The 20,505-nt window shown below is 35.2% G+C and overlaps 1 protein-coding gene and 1 long non-coding RNA gene across 3 annotated transcripts in view; one reads left to right on the top strand and one right to left on the bottom strand.

The window, feature by feature from the left end:
* Positions 1–20,505, top strand: part of LOC114349352 (EF-hand domain-containing family member C2-like) — a 187,007-nt gene that overhangs the window by 135,385 nt on the left and 31,117 nt on the right. For both annotated transcript variants that reach the window (XM_028299698.2, XM_028299697.1), the window contains exons 3-6: positions 54–204; positions 2,528–2,829; positions 9,797–10,121; positions 17,233–17,506. In XM_028299698.2, coding sequence (XP_028155499.1) covers positions 54–204; positions 2,528–2,829; positions 9,797–10,121; positions 17,233–17,506 — 1,052 coding nt within the window. The remainder of the gene's footprint in view (positions 1–53; positions 205–2,527; positions 2,830–9,796; positions 10,122–17,232; positions 17,507–20,505) is intronic.
* On the bottom strand, positions 12,334–14,697 carry LOC126882973 (uncharacterized). The gene is made up of 3 exons (XR_007697439.1): positions 14,199–14,697; positions 13,411–13,568; positions 12,334–12,514 (listed from the first exon to the last, which is right to left on the bottom strand). It is a non-coding gene; the product is annotated as an uncharacterized LOC126882973 (long non-coding RNA).

The following is a 20,505-nucleotide window of genomic DNA, read 5'->3' as shown; positions in this document are numbered from 1 at the left end:
TATTGCCGCATGCCGTATTTACTGTGAAAATTTAACTCAAAGCTATATTTCAGATTTTATGTTTTGATGCATTTTTTCAAGAAACCTTACAAGAAGTCAAAGGATCCCCATTTCTAATTAGAAAAGTAAAGATTTACTTGTTTTTGGAAGACGGAACAATACAAGTTGTAGAACCACGCGTAGAAAATAGTGGAATTACCCAAGGTACTCACTCATCTTTTACATTAATTTTAAATTAAACAAAAAATTTAAACTAAAATATGTACACTGAGCGGCACAAAAAATAGCCACCCCACAAGATGGGTAATTTTGATGTCGTGAATTTTCTAAATCTGTTGTCCGATTTAAGTGATTTTTTTTAACATTTTATAGCCTTATTCTTTAAAAATATTGCTGTAATAAAATTATTGCTAGACAGGTAAATGATCATTGTATACCGGGTGTACCAATCAAACTGTGTTTTATTCTCAAAGTTCACCACACCCTGTAGAATATTCTAGCATTTATAAAATATTGTAATTAAAACCCAACTATAGCCGCAGGTTTTCTTAACATCCTGTTTATTATTCTATGCGGGTAATATTACCCGTCATATTACCCGTATGCGCGCCGATGGAGAATATAAAATCCTTAATTGCATGTCAAAAAATGTGCAATAACTGTATCTTAAAACCTACCAAATTTCATTTACATATCTCAACCGGTTTTAGAGCAATAAATAAATCGTCAGTTTGTAAGAAAATAATTCAACATCCAGTATCCCGGAAACGAAGCATTTGCCGACATGTGTTTATAAAGCAAACGGCCATTATTTTTTTATGCAGATTTGCCCCTTAAAGTTTGTCGCACTTATTTAGAAACACCCTGTATTAATGAAAAACATGGCTAGTTGTTAAAGTACCTAACTTTTTTATTATCCAACATAAGCGAATGAATCAAAAAACAGAATGTTAAGAAAACCTGTGGCTATAATTGGGTTTTAATTTCAATATTTTATAAATGCTAGAATATTACACAGGGTGTGGTGAACGTTGAGAATAAAACACAGTTTGATTGGTACACCCGGTATACAATGATCATTTACCTGTCTAGCAATAATTTTATTACAGCGACATTGTTAAAGAATAAGGCTATAAAATGTTGAAAAAATCACTTAAATCGGACAACTGATTTAGAAAATTCACGACATCATAAATTACCCATTTTGTGGGATGGCCATTTTTTGTGCCGCTCAGTGTAGTTAAAATCGCCGTCTAGCAAGCAAGCAAGCATAGTGATTTAACCCAGCCTGAGAGACTTGCTCACCCCTAGAGAATGACATTAGGGTGATACAATTCATTGGGGCAAGGAGGATTAACTCCCGTAAGCAGAAATCACTCCACCCCGCCTCAATGCTCCAGACCATCCACTTACCCCCCGATAGCACTCTGATGCGCTATAGGGGCTCTCAATCAGCAAAGTGCTTATCATATGGGAGTCTTGGGTACACGGACTCCCATATGAAATCCTACTCCGATCAATGCAGGCCAGCGTGAGGCGCTCTATTCCCGCTATCTCTAGTGACTTATCTTCGATCTGTTTTGCTTGCTCGGCCGCCGAGTCCCCGCTCTGGGCTATGTCCAGTTCGGTGACTCGGCGCTCGAGGATGTGGACCCCTCATGCCCGTTTTTTGGGTTTTGTTACTAATATTTTTTTTGTGGCTTTCGCCTATTGTTAATATTTTATTGATTTGCTTAGTGGCTGAAGCCGTTTTTAAGTTTTTTGTATATTTTTTTGAGGGATGTCTGAAACGTATAAAAATCAACATTAGTAAATATAAGGAGATGCCAAAGGTGAGCAAGTTGTCTTCTTTTGATAGAGCTTCGATTATCTAGCCTTTATTATATATTTACTAATATTTGCTGTTTGGGTCTCCTGTGTTTCCATCTATGGTACACATCATACCTTAATATCTCTTGCAGGATCCGGTTTGGGTGGTCTTCTAGCTCAGCAAATTTTGTTCTGGCTTTTTCCTCCATAAGCATAAAATCGCCGTCTACTATTTCTTCAAACATCGAATTGCACCTTGCTGCGACGAAGATTTATTAATCAGAGTCTTTATACTTCATCAATCAATGAGAAGTTTGGTTCTCATGTTGTGGACGGTTGAGGACAAGAGACATCCATAAAGTAAATTGGTATCCTGGTAAAGCGTTCTCAACAACATTGTTTTTTTCACGTTTGTTAGATCTAGAAATTGTAAAAAAAAAATAGTTCTGCTGTAGTGCTAAGATTCGACGTATAATTATGTAGGTATGTACGAGGGCGGTCCGATAAGTACTTAGCCTACAAAAGAAAAACGAAAATTTTGGAAAAGTGGTGATTTATTTTTGAACATGGTTGCCTTTTAGTTCGTTACATTTAACCCAGCGTGCTTTGCTTAGGTAATTATCGTATCGCCATCGTGTATACTGTACAACAAATATTGCATAATATGTCTGAAGTACCAGTCAACTTTATTTTAAGTCATATTTTATGTATATTATAGGAACTTTAATCAGTCGACAGCGAATTCGTTTCCCTCCACCGATGGATGATAACTTTTATGATATAATAGACTTTAATATCGGTAGGGAAATTGAATTTTATGGTAGAGTATTTAAAATCACAAATTGCGACAGATTTACCAGAACTTTTCTAAACCGCTGTGGAATAAGCATTCCAGATCCCATAGAAACTCCTCCTGATCCTTACATGAGTATCAGAGCGCATGACATGGATTCCATGCAACCAAAAAAGCCTGTTAAAATCCATGATCCGCTAGGAAAATTTCTAGCCAATGATAAAAAGGTATGTTAGCTAAAATATATTTTTAATTTTTTTTTAGTGTAAGTATATCTATAGAGACTAGAATGACTTGAAAACAAAAAGGTATAAAAGGTAGAAGATAACTATAAACAGCTATTTCTGACTCGTTGATAGTGATTAGAATGGGACAGATAAGTTATTATAGAAAAAAGAAAAGAGATGAACGAACTAATAAAAACTAAAAATACATTCAGAAGAAAACATGAGCAGACTACTTTCGATCTCTATTTGCTAAAGGTGACGATAATGAGCCATCAATGAAAAAATAGAAAATCCCTAGGAGAGGACTATTAAAACTAATCCGAATAATATTATGTATAAATATATCAAAACAGAATACCACAAGAATGGGGAGCAAGCATCCTAATACCTCTCTTCGAAAAGGCCGACAAATCGGACCCGGAGAATTGCAGAGGAATTAATTTATTAAACAACATTAAAATTAACAACCATAATGATAACAAACACACTGAAAGAAATTATAACATTAGCAGAAGAACAACAAGGTTTTAGGTCGGGAAGATCATGCACCGACGCTATATTTATTATGAGTCAAGTTCAAGAGAAATCGTTGGAATACAACAAACCAGCATATTTTTGTTTCGTGGACCTTAAGAAAGCATTTGACAGGGTCACATTAAAGGACGTTATCCATTTATTATACTCGAGAGAGGGACCTCTAGGAATAATTAAAACGATCGAAAACATCTACCAGAACAACACAATAAAAGTAAAAGTAGAAGAAGACCTAACTGACCCAATTGAAGCTGGTAATGGGATAAGGCAGAGTAATTCCCTGAGTCCTCTATTGTTTAACCTGATCATGGAAAAAATAATACAAAAATAAGAACTCAAAAAGGATACCAAATTGGAGAAAAACAACTTAAAATAATCTGCTATGGAGACGATGCATCACACTATCCAATCCACTATCTAGCTAGGAAAAGCTTGAAACTGAAGTGGAAGATCAAGTGAATAGAGCAAACTCAGTGCCGGTTTATCCACTGGGCACTTTGGGCGGGGGGCGCCCAGGGGCCGAGGCCCCAGAGGGGCCCGTTCCTTTTAATTATAAAAAAATAAAGTCGCTAAATAATTTACATATTCTCCGAAAAAAATCTCATACGCAGATACGCCAATACACTGCAAACGCCTTTTTTCTATTGTTACTGTTATAAAATGAGTTAGGTGAGCTAACTAGCTAACTAAATGACCATCAAAGATTAAGAATTTATTCTTAATTACATGACAATAGGAAAACATTTTACTTGAACATGACTTGTATAACTGACATTATGTTTTCTTGACATTGACATTACATTACTAAAATTATCAATACTGTCAAATACATAAAGTGGCAACCATAGAGCAATAGCTACTTTTTATATTGTATATTCTAACACTCTCCCTCAATATGAAAAGTAGATAAGCTAAACATTAGACCCTAAAACAAAATCATTATACAATTTTGGTTTATTTCTAAAACGCGTAGGGTAACGCCTAAATTCTTCAACACCATCGCTTCTTTCTACACTTTCCATATTCTTAGATTCCACAATTTCATTGATACCACTTTTCCCTTCTTCGGAGTTTTCATTTACACTAAAACATTCCGACTGATTCTGGTTCACTGGTTTAGCTTTAACTTCAGAAATTCGCAAATTGCATGTAACCTCAGGTTTAAATCGTACGTCGTGGCTCGATACGATTCTTCTTTCAGATGGAATCCATATTCTAAAACCATCCCTGTCATTCACGTAACCAACTAAATAACCATGTATCGCCTTGTCATCAAATTTACTGCGAAAATTTTTGTTTACGTGAACATAACATTCAGTGCCAAATATTCTTAAATGTTTCAAACTCCCAACTGGCTTTCCATACCACAATTCATAGGGACTTTTATTCTCAATTGATGATTTTCCTGTGTGATTCAGAAGATACACTGCAGTATTACATGCTTCTGCCCAAAATTCTTTGGACAACTTGCATGGGTTTAACATGGAACGAGCACACTCTACAATGGTACGGTTTTCCCTTTCAGCAACACCATTCTGCTGAGGTGTATAGGGTGGAGTGATACAATGCTCTATACCTCTACTCGCAAGAAGTTCAGATACCTTTCTATTGTCAAACTCTCTCCCTCCATCACATCTCAGTTGCTTTACTACATGGCCATTTGCGTTTGCTTCATTTAAAAATTTTTCTAAGAAGGTACATACCTCACTTTTGTGTTTCATAAAGAAAACTTTTCGAAACTTACTAAAGTCATCTTTAAAACATACGTAATAACGTGCTTTTCCCAGTGATTCTATAGACATGGGTCCATTCACATCTGCATGGATCTGTTCACCAGTGACTTGTGGCCGATTGATCCTAGTTTTAAATGGCAATCTATGCATTTTTCCAATTGCACATCCATCGCAAAAGCTTTCTTTGCACCCATCAATGTCTATAGTCATTTTCTTCAAGACCTTCTTTACGTGTTGCTTATGCTGATGACCAAATCTTTCATGATACACTTGTAACATATCTGTTGACTCTACTAAATTTGCTTGAATGGGATTGGTCGGTTTCACAACACGTATATCAAGTACATACAGGCCATTACTGAAGTACCCAGTCATTACAGATTTAAGAGTAATTTTATTATGTAGATTTACACTTTTTTCGTCGAGTACTGTAACGAAACCCCTTTGTGCAGCAGCTTTCACAGAAAACAAATGAGCACTTGCTTCAGGAACATAAAAAACATTATTCAATTCAGCATATTTCCATTTATTATTCAGATGCCTTTGAATTTTCACCGTTCCTTTTCCATGGGCTAACATACATACATCCTTCTTACCAAGTGATATCTTTTCAGGTTCATCAAACTCTGTATAAGATGAGAAATATTGCTTATCTGTAGTGATATGATTTGTGGCTCCACTGTCACAATACCATTTCCCAGCTTCAACACAATTGTTAGATGATGCACTTAAAACAACAGACAAAAAAGCAGCATCAATACTTTCATTCTCATCTAAATTCTCAGCAGATTTTTTCAATGGACACTCTCTCGCCCAATGGCCTAATTTCTTGCATCTGTGACAAGAAAATTTTTCTTTTGCACGATGTACATTTTTCTTTGACTTTGTAGTAGCTGTACTTTGGCTCTGTTTGTATTTTTCTGTCGGGCTATTGCGTGCAACAAACGCAAAAGATTCTGTGGTACTTTGGTCACGTAATTCAATGGCACACAATTTCTCAATCAATAAATTCAAAGTTTGATTCTTCGATGGTATCGTGTCCCACAAATCTTTGAAATTATCAAAGTCCTTACCCAAAGTTGATAAGATCCGACCATTTAACATTCTTTCGGATAAAACATTTTCATCATGCTTCAGCAATTCATCATTCAAATCTACAAACAGTTTCTGCAACTTCGCAACATGTGTGCTAATATCTTCTTTTTCATCACGATGGACTCTAAAAAAGGCTTCAATTAACATATTTAACCGTTGCGTACTGCTACGTTCAAATCGCGCACGTAGTTTGTCCCATATTTCACTAGCATGAGTACATGTCAACACCAGCTCGGAAACAGTTTTTCCTAGCGTACCTGCTAACAAACTTGCCGCTTTTGCATCGTCTTTTAACCATTGTTGATGCTTCTCTACTTCCAATGAAGTTGAATTTCCGGCAACCTCGGGACACTTACACGTACCGTTCACAATGTCTTCAAGTGCATACGCTCGTAATAACATCGAAACGTGCCATTTCCATTTTGCCCAGTCTTCAGGACCCTCAAGTTTATCGACTTGAATTTTATAATCGTTATTGCTGGTCGCCATATTTTTTCACCTGTTCACAGTTCACGTGAATTGGGCCCGTAACCTGTTATAAAATGAGTTAGGTGAGCTAACTAGCTAACTAAATGACCATCAACGATTAAGAATTTATTCTTAATTACATGACAATAGGAAAACATTTTACTTGAACATGACTTGTATAACTGACATTATGTTTTCTTGACATTGACATTACATTACTTCAATTATCAATACTGTCAAATACATAAAGTGGCAACCATAGAGCAATAGCTACTTTTTATATTGTATATTCTAACAGTTACATCTCTTCACGCCTATACACAGTGACGTAGCCTAGCCCCACAGGGGCCCCGTTTCAGTGTTTGTGGCGGGGCCCTTTTCCAAAAACTACAGAAAGTTGTCAGATTTCGCTATGTCATTGATTAAAAGCTACCCAGCTAGTGGGTAAAAACTGTGTAGGTTATTAATCAATGGCCATGTCTCGAATTGTATCCAAAATAATCACACAAACGGAGTTTTTTTAGTTTCTAATATTTCATTTTAAATTGTGGAGCTTAAATAATAATTTATCTCACTTTTCGGCTTTAAAATAAGTTCTTTTAAAATAGGAACAAAATAAGTCCTTTTAAAATAGTTAAACGAAAGACAAAAATAGATTATAATTACATAAATCTAATTATTTATATATAAAGAATAGATTATTCTCGAAAATGCCAATACCCAAACAATAGGTACACACGTTTTCAAACATTCAAAAGTAAAGCGATTACAAAAATTGCAATTTGGCATTATACAGTGGCCTCTAAGGCTAGCACTCCACTTGCGATTTGTAGTCGCAGCGACAAAAAAATCGCTGTCGCAGAAAATCTAGAGTCTAGAAAATTAGTCGCTGTTTTCAGAATTGCGAATTGAATGCTACAAGGATGTAACATCAGCTTTTAGATGTTTCTTTAATCTAGAGATAAAGAAGAAGTCAAGACGTCAATTAATATTTTATGCGAGAAACATAAAAACGATGTTGATGAAACCAAAGAGAACTTGTATAATGAAATGAAATTACCCATTTTGTAACGTTATGCCAAAATTTGAATAAACATCATAAAATTTATGAAACATTTGGTGTCATACAGGATGTAAATGCAACTTTTTCCAATATTTTAACTTTACTGCAAATTTATTTGACGATACCAATTTCTAATGCATCAGGCGAGCGGTCTTTTTCGGCTTTAAAAAGAATAAAAACATATTTAAGGTCAAAGGCTCAAGAAAACCTAGACGCATTATCACTATTGTAAGAACTGGAGAAACTGAATTGTGATAATATTATATGGCAGTTTGCGAATGCCAAGTCAAGAAAAAAAGTGATCTAATTTTTGTCTTTATGCATTTTTTAAAATATGTTTTTTTGCTTGTCATGTGTTGTAACGAATAGCAATGAAGGGAACCAGCGCCCAGGGCCCGAAGTTAGGTTAAACCGGCACTGGAACAGAGACGCAGGTTGCCTGAATGAAACAATATGGGGAAATAAAAATATCGAAAAAGGAATGAAAGGCAGAATTTGCAACATAACAGTCATCAGACCAATAATGACAAACGCGCTAGGAAAACAACCTGACACAGAGAGGACAGTACGAATGTTAGAAACCACAGAAAACCCCAGTATCTTGGTGGGACCCGCAAAAAAACCCAGTACCTTCCACCCTATCACATATATACAGGCAAGATATCAACAAAAATAGCCAAATACATAAAAACGAAAGGAATAACACCTTCTATCAGAAAAAAATAACTTAGGCAAATACATTAAGAACAATAAGAGCCAAAAAAGCAATTACAGAGTGGTGTATACAAACTGATATGTGGTGATTGTCCAAAAACTTACATCGGTCAGACTGGCAGAACTGTTGACAAACATATAGTAGAACACAAAAGGGCTTTCAATACTTAATAGAACAACAGATTCTACGTACCCACTTCACCTTTTAGATTATAATCATTCCTTTAATGAAGAGTTTCAAATTCTTCATATTCAAAATAAAGGCCTTACACTATCTTTATTAGAATCTATGGAAATCAACAAATTAAAAAATACAGATATAATTCTGAATAATCAACAAAACAAACAGCTCCTCAATCTATTCAGTTAGAGACTTTAAAGTGCAAATTCATCACTTGAGTAAGGCACTCTGCCGAAACAGCTGTAGTGACATTAAATTAAAATCAATTTTATGGAATTATTGAAAAAAATTAATGTTTTCAGTGTTTTATTTTATTGATGTTAGAGCTTTTACTTCATTTATTTTTTCTAAAGGTACGATTCCGACAACAACTGCAGACGTCAGACGGCAACTGCAGACATCAGTTGCAGTTGTCACCGTGACAGACGTCACTACTTTGCAATATTAATTTGTATGAGACTGATTCCGATATCTGACTGCAACTGCTGTCCGGCAGAACGTCAGTTGCTAACAATTATACAAATTAATAGTGCAAAAAGTTGAAAGACTGATAAGTTTTGTACACACTTGAATGAATGAAGGAAGTGAAGAAAAGTACCTATATTAAAGTGTGTAAATAAATTTAATTTCGCTTTCGACAAAATTGTCATCTTCAGAGCTAATGGTCAAAGTATAAAAAAAGTACCACTATTTTGGAGTTGTGTACGTGTGCATCATATTAAGAAATTTTCTCTGCTGTGGTGGAAAATGAAAACTCTGGATGATGAAGAAATTAATTAACTGATTAATAACTAATAATTGTAAAACATTAAGAAAACAACCACTTAAACGTTACAAAAAGTTTTTTGAATGGTAATGGGTAGGTATCACCCAACCATTTCGAGTGAGGTCTGGCAGTTTACTCTCTGAAGATGACAATTTTGTCGAAAGCGCTTAGCTAAGGAAATTAAATTTATTTACACGCTTTAATATACTTTTCTTCAATTCCTTCATAACAGTGCAAAGTAATGAGCTCTGTCATGGTGACAACTGTAACTGCCGTCTGCAGTTACCGTCTTATTCTTCTTCTTATTACGCAATCCGCTAATGGATGTTCACGATCACGTTTGACCATTTTTCTCTATCCATTGCAGTATGTCGGCATCGTACCATAAATTTCTAAATTTTCCTCCTCAACAGGTCCTGCATTTTACCGGATACTGGGATGATCAAAAGACATTATACGGCTACATTCACCATTTAGAAATCCGATACTATCTGGCAGATGATACGATCGAAATAAAAGAACTACAGTCGGAAGCTGGAGGCGAACCAGCATTTATGTTTTTGCGACGAGGAAAACTGCCTAAACTTTATAAAGATCTAGCCGCTCCTGGTCACGATTCAAACTACACTGTACTTAATGTCTTGGGTTCTGCACTTGGTAATCGAAGATATATTATGGATCCTCTTGACTGTGGCAAAGAGACTATAGACTATTACTGCGAAAAAGATCTTAGTATTGGTAAGTTTATTGTAACCAGATATTTATCTCTTCAATGACACTACAACTTAAATCGAGCTAGGCTTCTTCCAAATTATGCTTTTAACTTTATTGGCCTCGATCTCCTCCAGGTTTTCATGTCTAACAAATTTTTCCATTCTCCCACCTTTTCATGCCCTACCTTTTGGTCTTTCGTTCTGTATTTTGCTATCTAGGCCTTCACAGACATAGACATATCGTAAGATTGTGATTTTTCTTCCTCCCTCCTTTTGTCATTCTTCAAAATTTGACGCATGTGTTCACTATATATTGAATGGTCCACTGAATGAATCCGCTTCGGAACGATTTCCGAAGTGGAAATCAAAACGTCAAATAAACTTAATTTTAAAATAAAATGTGGCTTATTCCCAACAAAAAGAGTAGATTCGTACTCAACAAGGTTAGTGGAATGTCTCCTCCAGAATAGACGCTTCTACGTAACGTTCCAGTCCAAGAACAGTCGGTGGAGGGACCAAAAAAATGGGCTACCACAGGGAAGTGTCCTCGCGCCGATTCTATACAACGACCAACCCACACACCAACAAACAAGGCAATTTATTTACGCTGATGATACAGCAGTGGCAGCTCAGGGAAGAACCTTCAGTGAAGTCGAAGTGAAACTGACAGATGCCCTGGGATACTTAGCTCTATACTACGATAAAAACTATCTGAAACCCAATCCCACAAAAACCCAAGTATGTGCTTTCCACCTTAGAAACAAGCATGCCCGAAGGCTGCTGGAGGTGGAATGGCGTGGTCAGATGCTGGAACACAACGAGACGCTAAAATACCTTGGCGTTCTTCTATATAGAACTCTGTCTTACCGATACCACTGTCAAGATGTCAAGAAGAAAGTAAGTGCCAGAAATAATATCATCCGCAAGCTAACTAATACAAAATAGGGAGCACAACCACACACTCTCCGCACTGCTGCCTTAGCATTATGTTTTTCGGCCGCGGAGTTTGGAGCACCAGTATGGGCAAACTCTGCTCAGCAAAGAACGTCGACGTGGCTCTAAATGATTCGTATAATATCGGGTTGCCTGAAACCGACACCTATCGAAGAGGTATACCCCATAGCTGGGATTGCTCCACCACCTATCAGGAGGAAGGTCACGTCAGAGGTAGAACGTAAAAAGCAGGAGATGGACCAAAGACACCCCTTATATGACCACCAAACTCAGCCAAGCAGACTAAGATCTCGGAAAAGCTTCCTGAAAACATCAAGATCCATCCCCGAAGAGCCAGAGACGCGCCGAATACACCTATGGCAAGCGTCAGCTACGGCGACACATTTTACTCCATCAGAGGAAATGGCTGCTGGACACAATTTACCGTATCCGACTTGGAAAGCGCTAAACAGACTAAGAACCGGCGTTTCACGTTGTGCTAGTAACCTGAAAAAATGGGGATACCAGGAGGACGATACCTGCGACTGTGGTGCGGTTCAGACCAGCCGGCATCTACTATCATGCACAGAGATGAGAGAGACCTGCACAGAAGAAGACCTAATTATACCAAATGACAGGGCCAGCTATGTGGCCAACCATTACCCTAATAACACAAAACATTCCATGAATGTTCCTAGAATGTACACACAGGACATTGAAAACATTCCTGGAATGTCCCCAAATGCACACGAATGTCCCTGGAAAGTACCAGGAAAGTGCTGTGTCAGCATTTTAAATATTCTTAGAATGTTCTGTTGGAACATTCCATGAATGTCTACGAATGTTCTTTGGACATTCACAGTCTATTTTTTAGACTGAATGTCTTGTTGGAACATTCCATGAATGTTCTTTGGACATTCACAGTATATTTTTAGACTGAATGTCTTGTTAGAAAATTCCATGAATGTCTACGAACGTTCTTTGAACATTCACAGTATATTTTTTAGACATTCACTGAAATATATCGTCAGTAATGTGACAATACCTCCTATATGTTTTTTCATGAGGTTTGCAGGAGACGAAAAACATTTTTTAAGGTCACTTTCTGGTTTCGTACGTATTCTGACTTTTTTTGTAGTAAATAGATAGTTGAATTTACTGCAAAACAAGTCAAAAAATATATGAAAACAGGAGGTGGCCGAAACAAGTTTTTAGTCTATCTTACAAATCTCTTGAAAAAAACAGATAGGAGGTACTGTCACATCACTGACGATATATGGCCATACCAAATAATACATCCTTGATAAATATAAACATTTTTATTGCAAAAAATCTTTACATACATTTTTTAATGTAATTTGCTGACATTCCTAAATATTATAAAAAAATGTGTCACATTTGCTTTGTAAACCTTTCTTTTGCTTTTCGTAGCCACATATTCCGTTTCCTTTCTGGTTTTTTGTAGACCACTTCTCTCAGCTGATTCTAAAAGAAAATAAAATAAAAGGTAATTTTTCTATCCTTTACAATTAACAATCAGAAGAAATATTATTTACAGGTAATAATATGCATAAATAATAAATAATATTTAATAAATAAAATAATAATAACGAACATTTTGTATTTTGACAACGACATCCGATGTGGAAGTAGAAACCTTAATAAAATTATTTTTTCAAGTAAATTGTGGCTTATTTCCCCATTAGAATAATTAATTACAAAAAAGCCACAAAGAAATAGATTTTTCACAAACAAATAAGTATTTAGTATTCATTATATTTATTGTTTTTATTATTTACTTTAATGTCCTACTGGTACATTATTTGACAAATAATGACATTTCGAAGTCTGTTAAGTACGATATAACGCCCTTGGGCATTAAATTTAAATAACGACTTAGATACTGTCAAGTTGACAAATATCAACCTAAGTAAAACCATGGTTACCACAATTACGTTACTACTGTTACTGGTAAATGTACTTATTTAAAAACTAATCAATTCAAAATTCATTCAAATTTTTCGCATATAAAGAATAATTTAGTCGGGCATTAAACGTTGAAGGCACCACAGGTATTATAATAACGCTTTCGGTCAACGTATATCCCTATAATACCCTTGGTACCTTAATAACTGTAACATAAGATTATACCTTAATTCTTGTTTTCGATTTCTGATGTTTTTATTTATTTACATTGAATATTAATCTGTTTTGTTGTATAATCTACTTCGCAATAATTATGTGATATATTTGACTTAAAATGAATTCAAAAATTTTTTGTAGTTGGGCAACAATGTCAACTTAGATCTCCGATGTAGATAATGAATTACAACAGTATCTATATTGTACGGACTGTATTATTAATTAGGTTATGCATATACCTGTGTGACATAAGCTATTGGAACAGCACAGTCTCTCAAACGAACAGATGAAAGTGAAGTTCTGTCAATATCTTTTTCTAAAAAGTGTTTTGAACATACTCCTCTATTAACAAATCTGATCTATACTTCATGTCTTCTTCGCAGGATCTTCTGGAAAGCTAAAAATACAAAATATATGCATTACTAAGCATTATTAACAAATTTTAGTTTTAAATAAAAAATATGATTAATGAACTCACAAAATTATTATAAAACAGCTTTTGTTTATTAGTATAGTCGGTTCCCCAAACTCAGACACAACTGGCTAGTGATTTTAGTAGGTATTTTTTTTTGTTTTTGGCCAATTTTGCCAAAATTACAGTAATTAGTACTGAGACTGAGTTTAGCAAATCGACTATAATATTCTGTGTATTCATTAGTTGGTACTGCATATTATAGTGTGTGGTCTACCATCCTATTTATAGACGCATACACTAGCAAAAACGCAAAAAGAATTATTTTAGTTTTACAAATCCTTTTGTTATTACCTATCTCTATTTACTATTTTAGTTAGGAATAAGCGAAGTTTGTGGCTTATTCACAATTATTATTAAAATAATAAATGGATATGACCAATTATTAACTTATAAAATAAAATAATAATTCTTCTGATTTATGCCTTTTATTCACTTTGTTATATCTACGTTACTTAAAAGATTTTTTATGAATAGTATTATTAGGGTATTAATAGTATTAATTTATTTTCTGAAATACAGGGCATGCTTTCGTTTACATATTTGCATACTAACCTTTTAATAGGGCTTTTCATTCACAGTCATTTGTTTTGAGCTTCTGTCATAATTGAAACGTTATTCCTGCAGATTTTTTTATCTACATTTGTTTCTGCTACTCCAACTGCGTTAAAAACAGGACACCATTTTATGCACTATGTTAATAATACTATTAAAGCTATTATAAAAGTATCCGAATTAAAAAAATATTCTTAAAAAGCACAAATAATACAAACAACTAAAAACAATCCACGGCAAGGCAAGGTCGCCAAGATGAAGATGCCAAGATGGCCGAAGCGAGGTCGTTGGTTGGTCGTTTTTAGTCACGTGATGCCCTCTCAAGCGCCATGCACAAAAATATATGCATGCACGGCGAATTTGAAAATGAACGCAAAAGAAATAAATATAAATGCCTCTCTTGGGTTTTGCATAAGTTATAAGTATTTTTTTTATTAACAAAATCGCATTCCAAATTGAATATTCGCGAACAATAATTTTTATTACATTTGTATGTTTATAATCTTGGGAAACTCTTTAAATTTGACATATTATTGCACTGTAGGCCTAAAATGTCACTTAGTTTGTCTGGTATGTTATAAGTAATGTTGTATCTCTTACACGTATGTATTATTTCGCAACTTAAAATATAGGAACATTGGTAGTATGTTCACAGAATGTCTTATGGTAACATTCCAGGAATAATTTAAACAGATGTTCACCGAATGTTCCCTAAATGTCCAGGACATTCAAATATTGATAGAACTTTGGTAGTACATTCCTGGAATGTTGTGTGTTGTTAGGGTAGAAATACAGAATTTAAAGTGGTTGGTGTTCCGGACACGGAAAGTAAGTAAGTATTAAAATGCCACAAAAATGAGTTCAGAACATTATTAACACAATTAGGCATTTTCATACTTTTGGTCCTTCTTCTTCCTGTAGTGCCTATCCGTTTCGAATGTTGATGACCATTATGGTAATCTGTACTTTGCACCCTGCTGCTCCGAAAAGATTTGTGGTTGTTGTGTTGAACCACGTACGTAGATTTTTCAGCCAGGAAATCCTTCGCCTTCCTGGTCCACGTTTTTTCTCTACTTTTCCCTGGATTAGTTGCAGCAGTCCATATCTTTCGCAATAAAAAATTGCGAAAGATATGGACTGCTTTCAAGATTGAAAAACAATTCCGTTTCAGAGAAGGATTAGGAACAAGGGAAGCTTTGTTCTCAATGCTAACATTACTCCAACGATCATGGGAAGTACAGAAACCAATTTACGTCTGCTTTATAGATTTTGAGAAGGCGTTTGATAGGGTTCAACATGTGAGGCTGTTTGAATATCTAGAAATGATTGGAGTAGATGATAAACGTTTGAGACTTTTACAACATCTATATTGGGGTCAAAAAGCTTCTGTTCTGGTAAACGGCAAAGAAACAGACAACATTCGCATTCATAGAGGTGTTAGACAGGGTTTTGTGTTATCCCCAACTTTGTTTAACGTACACACAGAAATAATTTTTAACGAAGCCCTGGAAAGGACAATGTGGAGTTCGAATCGAGGGAGAACCTATTAACAACATCAGATATGCAGACGACACCGCGATAACGGCTGAAAGTATCGATGATCTTCAATTCCTTATAGATCGAGTGACTAGAAAATGCTCCGATAACGGACTTAGCATAAATACAACAAAGACAAAGTTACTTGTGGTTAGCAAACAAGACGTCGGCCCTATGCAACTAAATATCAGTAATGAACCGATAACAAAACTTAACCATTTCAAATACCTAGGATGTTAGATAAACGAGACACTAAATCGGGGTGAAGAAATTAAAACCCGTATAGAAATTGCAAGAGGAGCATTTATGAAGCTTAAATCTATTCTGAGCAACCCTCAGCTGAACTTACAACTACGAATCAAGTTCCTAAAATATGTATTCTGTATTACTATAATGAATGTGAAACCTGGATCATGAAGGTTAACATGATAAATAAATCTCGGACATGAAATGAGAGGTAGCAGATATTACTTAATGGTAAGATCGACGGAAAAAGAAGAATTGGTAGGAAAAAAAATATTCATGGCTCCGAAACCTTCGTCAATGGAATCAACGGATCAATTATTACATGCCACGCAAAATCGAGAACGATATCGGCAAATTGTCATGGAAGCTACCCACGCCTAAAATTTGGGCAAGGTACTTAAAGAAGAAGAAGATATATTTCTCCGTTTCTTATGACTTGGCCGAGGTGTTCGATTTTTGCTATTTTTATTGTGGTCAACAGCTCTTTTTCTTTTTGCATTCTCAGCAAACCACATTGATTAGAAACGTGATAAGTTTCGGTATAAGATATCTTCAGGATTGATAAAGCTACATTTCGAAAGCCTCAATTTTCTTGCATGTGGCGTATGTGAGAGTCCACGATTTAACTCCTTACAACAGTATAGGAAATATATAATGATTTTTATGGGTATTGATAGTGACTTTCGGTTCAGTCCGTATAGGTATACATACAGTTGAGTCCGCGGGTCTTTACCCGTGCGTCATTAATACCTGGTGAGATAAAACACATATTTCTTCCACGTATGAAACTAATGACAAACCAGCTGCCACCGCCTCACAACTCTTCCACGCATGAAACTAATGACAAACCAGTTGCCGCCTGTTATTAAGTAAAAACACATGTTATTTTTATGAACGATCTAAACTCAGTGCATTGAAAAGAGATAAGTACAAAGAAAGACGATTGGGGATGTTTTCACATATTTTAAATACAATTTCTGAAGTTTTGGTTTGTTTACTTTTGTGTATTTTGTGTATTTGATAACGTCAAATTTTATACTATAACTTGTGATCGGAATAATATCCACTTTCTGTCACTTACTATTGCGTTTAGTAAATTTCCGACTTATTTCGTATGCTTTAAATTTTAATTGATGACGCACGGGTAAAGATTCGGGGACTCAACTGTATTCACACACGTCACGAGTTCACGTTAAACTTTCAGATCTTTGGGCATGTTTTAATTGAATACATATTTTTTGTTAATTTTTAGGCGCTATTATGAACTGTTACGGAAGAAAAATAGTGATCACCGACTGTGATTCATTTACCAGAGCATATTACGCCGAAAAGTACGGCATAAGCGAATTTACACCAATCCAAATACCCGATAATCAGAAATTATTCAAAATTATTCCTCCCCCAAAACAAAGAGAACTTCCCCCTTGGAACGGTTTCGGTACTCACGAGGATTCAGCTCAAAATTGTATAACTGTAGAACCAAAGGCCCCCTTCAAGGATTTTAAGAAGTTCCTTATGTATGACAGGTACTTTTTTAACAACTCTGGTATTGTTACAGTATAGTTATTGGAATGTTGTGTAAATGTAGTAAGTACCTATATAAATTTTAGTAGAATATTCAATTGTTTTCTATTAATATATTTTAATATTTAAGAACAGGCAAAAGAAGAATCAAATCTATAATACAGATTAGTATCAGCAGATTTTGGTGGATTTGTAGAAAATATAGAGAGGTAAGGTTAGGTAAAAGGCAGATTTAAATAGAAGATGTTCTTTAGCATGGGCAGCATTTGGTCGATTACAAACAGTAGGTATTTGAATCAAACTTGCCAAACACTTTAAAGGCAAAAACCTTCTATCAGTACGTGTTGCCAGTTCTGGCATACGGAACTGAAACTTGGGCTTTTAACAACAGTGTAGTCCACAAACTTCAAGTGACTCAGAGAGCTATGGAACGGAGAATGCTCAACATTAAACTCAGTGATCGCAAGTCCAATGAAGAGATAAGGAGACGATCAAAATAACAGATGTGATCCAGAAGGTTGTCATGTTAAAATGGAACTGGGCAGGACACATAGGAAGAATGGAAGACAGCCGTTGGACAAAGCGAATACTCGAGTGGCGACCAAGGATAAGCAAAAGAAGTAGAGACAGTCCTCACACAAGATGGATTGATGACATCAAACGAATGGCCTGCCACGAATGGATGCAAAAAACAGCGAACAGATATGGATGGAAACACCTAAGAGAGGCTTACATCCGACGATGGCTGAAATAGCTGTAGATGATTAGGGTTAGGCAAAAGCAAAAATTTTCGATTTTTTCAGATTTTCTTAAATCAAAAATTAAGCAAAAACTTTGCGACTGGGCATATCGTGTTATAGTATAAGAGCTGTGAGACATTTTTCAGTAGGTATTTTAGGCAACTTGAAAAATTGTCAGGTGATTCTTCCATGATAGCCGAATACAAAAATGCCGGTCTGGCTGGAGGGTAGCGGTTATTTTCCCCAAAAATCCCCCCAAAGTTAAAAAAAGGGTACAAATTGTTATTACAAAAAATATCATTGACGAAACTTTAAGTAAATTTAAATATTCAAATATAAAGGAAATTAACAAGCCAGGCGATTTGATGGCGATTTTAACTCTGCAAGATCCTTGCATGGGCGCCCCAGGATTATTTTCAGGGGGTGCATCTGAACTTCAGAAGATTTCATCTGAATCTGTACATACTGTTAACGAGTATAAAATATACAACTATACATGCATAGCTGTGTACATTCCTTCCCGACAGGGAGGTGCAATTGTTATTTTGACAGGGTATTTCTTAATATTAAAAATAAATATTCTAAAAAAGACAGGGTTTTTTGGTGAAATCTCCAAACTGCCAGCTGATCAAACAAATTACACGTGTATGTAAATGAAAAGCGTTATAGGTAAGCAGCAGTGTGAGAAAGAGCGTATACCGATAGCTGTTTGCGTTCTCTGTTGTAGCTGAGCGAGTCCGTTCGCTCGAGAAAAATAACGTGACCTGGCGATTCCCATGTTGTTGTGCCTCGAAAGGTTAGAGTAATTATTATATATTAAAGTTTTTTAAATAACTTTTTATTAATTTTGCACATATAATAGAAAAAGGCAAATTTATTATTATAAATATACTTACAGGTAGAAAAGTATAAAACTAATAAAACTATAAACTAAATTAATTCTGTGTCCGAATATGGTATTTCTTCTTCAAACTCCTCATCTGAGCTTAAAAATTCATTCTCTTCTTCTTCGTCAGACTCCCCTCGAGACCCAGATTCCTCTTCTACACGATGTGTAAATAGTTGTAAGATGTATTTAGAATTAATTAAAAATTAATCAATGATTAATTAATTGAGTTACTACGTATACTCTGTCCTTTTATACGGAGTCGAAGCCTGGAAAGTCACGGGCGCATCTGAAAAAATCTTGCCATTGTTGAGATGTGGTGTTATCGAATATAATGGACACAAAACGTAACAAACACGGAAACATTAGGAAAGATGAAAAAGGCAAAAGAACTACACTATGAAGGAAAGAAAAATGAGCTACTTTGGTCATATACTAAGAAATAAAAAACGTGATGTGATTGGTTATATAAGGAAAAGTGCAAGAAAAAAGAGAACAGGGAAGACGATGCCTATCCTAGTTGAAAAATGTAAAGTAGTGGAGTGTGATCTAAATATAAAAAAAATAAACTCAGTATATCACGAGCTGAGTATATCCATGATATTTTTTACATTACTCTATAACACCACATCTCAACAATTGCAAGATTTTTTCAGATGCGCCGGTGATTGTCCAGGCTTCGACTCCGTATAAAAGGAGAGAGAATACGTAGCAACTCAATTAATTAATCACTAATTAATTTTTAATTAATTCTAAATACATATTACAACTATTTACAGATCATGTAGAAGAGGAATCTGGGTCTCGAGAAGAGCCTGAAGAAGAAGAAGATAATGAATATTTAAGCTCAGATGAGGAGTTTGAAGAAGAAATGCAAGATTCGGACACAGAATTAATTTAGTTTATAGTTTTATACTTTTCTACCTGTACCTACCTATATTTATAATAATAAATTTGTCTTTTTCTATTATATTTGCAAAATTAATAAAAAGGTATTTAAAAAACTATAATATATAATAATTACTCTAACCTTGCGAGGCCCAACAACATGAGAATCGCCAGATCACGTTATTTTTCTCGAGCGAACGGACTCGTTCAGCTACAACAGAGAACGCAAACAGCTATCGGTAAACGCTCTTTCTCACACTGCTGCTTACCTATAATGCTTTTTATTTACATGCACGTGTAATTTGTTTGATCAGCTGGCAGTTGGAAGATTTCACCAAAAAAATCCTGTCTTTTTTAGAATATTTACTTTTAATATTAAAAAATACCCTGTCAAAATAACAATTGCACCTCCCTGTCGGGAAGGAATGTACATAGCTATGCATGTATAGTTGTATATTTTATACTCGTTAACAGTATGTACAGATTC

The sequence above is a fragment of the Diabrotica virgifera genome, chromosome 4, assembly GCF_917563875.1.
Source record: "Diabrotica virgifera virgifera chromosome 4, PGI_DIABVI_V3a".
Classification (NCBI taxonomy): Eukaryota; Metazoa; Arthropoda; class Insecta; order Coleoptera; family Chrysomelidae; genus Diabrotica; species Diabrotica virgifera.
This window is presented reverse-complemented; position numbering and strand designations above follow the sequence as displayed.